The 2116-nt window shown below is 37.8% G+C and overlaps 1 protein-coding gene across 1 annotated transcript; it reads right to left on the minus strand.

Moving 5' to 3' along the window:
* Positions 1-823: 823 nt before the first annotated feature.
* On the minus strand, positions 824-1282 carry LOC146738029 (G protein-coupled receptor GRL101-like). Its single transcript, XM_085504682.1, has one exon. It carries the CDS (start codon positions 1280-1282, stop codon positions 824-826), a length of 459 nt encoding a protein of 152 aa, XP_085360808.1.
* Between the last annotated feature and the right edge of the window lie 834 nt (positions 1283-2116).

Raw genomic sequence — 2116 nt, forward strand, 5'->3', positions numbered from 1 at the left:
GTGAATTATATCTGTGAAAACAATATTGAGATTAATCTTTAGGCGAGCTGTTTTATAAGACATGACACCCCTACTCCTAGGCATGATCTACGGCCCGCAACATTTAATGCGTGATTGAGAGAACACAAGCAGCAGTATTTTAGCGAAATTCGCATTCTACATTCAAGTGACGAGTTTTGAAAGGTAATTTGAAATCTTATCTTGACTTTCTTTTGGCAACGAACTATAATGTTGAATATATGTACATTCTGTATTATTGCAGTTCTACATCGATTGTTCAACATTAGCGCGTGGTCGCCAATGTGTGTGTACGGAGTATTTAAGTAAGTCGGGCAGTCTATCTAATAATATAATGGTCTGGGCTGTCTAGAGCTAGTACAGTGGTATTAATACGATGACCTGACCAGTCTATCCATAATACGATAATACGATTGTCTTAGACAGTAATACTGCAATACGATAGTATTTTTTATGGCAATTGCGCGCGAACCAACTTCCGCGGACCTAAGACTATCATGTCAAAGAGCCGTTCCTTACACTTCCACAGCAGATTTTTTTTAGTAGTAATTGTCATTATTTGCCACTATGTATTGTTAGTAACTATCGCTACTATTGTTTTGCTGTCGTAATCATCATGCAGCGTTCAAACAAACAATGCATTTAACGTTGTTTATGTCGTTCATAATAAACAAGGCTTTACGACGACACTCGAATTAACGGAGACGATGGTTAGCTATACAACTTACTTGTTATCTTCAATTGACGGTCACGTGACACCAGATGGTTTTACAGCTGCGTTGGCATTCACTGTATTAATCATTGGTTAACCATTCTTAACATTTCTGAATTTCAGCGTAGAAACTGTATAAATAATTGGGTTGATGGACGAGTTGAAAGGGAGGATGAAAACAGCAGTGATTGCGTACAGTTCGAACGGAACGTAGACGCCACAGAGTCCTATAATACCCAACAATATGATAGGTGACCAGCAGAGAAAATCTGTCACCACGATAGCTGTCATATGTAGAGCAAGGGTGACTTCACTCTGTCTCTTGGACGACGACGCTGCTCTACTGGTCTTCCGTACCTGCTGATGCATGATTACATATGCCAAGAAGATCATTAGGAAGGACACCCCATTGATCACTAGGAATATAGACACATAATACTGCCAACCAGAAGCTTTAGAGTTTGAAATCTGGAGAGGTAGACACACACTAAAACGGGCGTAGAACTCGCCGTTAAAATATTCCTGGGGTAACAAAGGAATCACTGAAGCCATGATTATGCACCAACCAATACCACATACAACACGACCAGTATGGAGATTCCACTGAATGGAAATACTATACAAATAAAACGATCAAGTGTTATAACACTCAGAATATACACAGAAACTTCACTGGATACCATAGAAAGTGCTCCACTAAGCTGACATATTATGTCTCCAAGCGTCATCATATATGCTGTAAACCCCACGGTAATACATATCTACTGAGGCAATGGTCAACATTTACACTCCCATCAATAAAGCAGCCAGGCCAAGATTGAAAATCAGAAATGAGTGTACTCTCAGTCTTTCTCTGCGATCCCTCAGTCTCCACAGTATGACAAAGATGTTGCCAAGTAACGCACTGATTCCAAGTACCCAAAGAAAAACACGAAGTACTTCACTCGCCATCAGTTCATGACATGATGAAAATGCATCCCTTGGAGAATAGCAAGTCTCGAGAGGGATACCACTGCGTCGTTCATTTGCTAGACAACAGAAATACAATCTGTCAGAATATCTGATAAGACAAAAACAATACATCATCATCATCATCATCATCATACTACACAGTTGTACGACATCTTTCATAAAATTGTACCATACAATCAACATGAAAAAAACATTAATCAACATAAGCAAAGAACACTCGAATAATAACTCAAAATATGAAATAATATATGAATTACTAACAGTTTGGTCAAATTGTATAGATAGTAGAAAAATGAATTTTGTCTGCCAACACTTATTTTATTGTGTGATATATTTCTGTACAAAAAGTAAACATTTAGTAGTATAACAAATATAAATGAATAAATATTTACGGAGAACATGTACAATCGTTAG

Source organism: Saccoglossus kowalevskii, chromosome 10, assembly GCF_978046115.1.
Source record: "Saccoglossus kowalevskii chromosome 10, keSacKowa6.1, whole genome shotgun sequence".
NCBI classification, from domain to species: domain Eukaryota; kingdom Metazoa; phylum Hemichordata; class Enteropneusta; family Harrimaniidae; genus Saccoglossus; species Saccoglossus kowalevskii.

Bases quoted from the DNA above. Each gene is read 5' to 3' on its own strand.
- LOC146738029 (XM_085504682.1), bottom strand. From the start codon at position 1,282: ATGGCTTCAGTGATTCCTTTGTTACCCCAGGAATATTTTAACGGCGAG.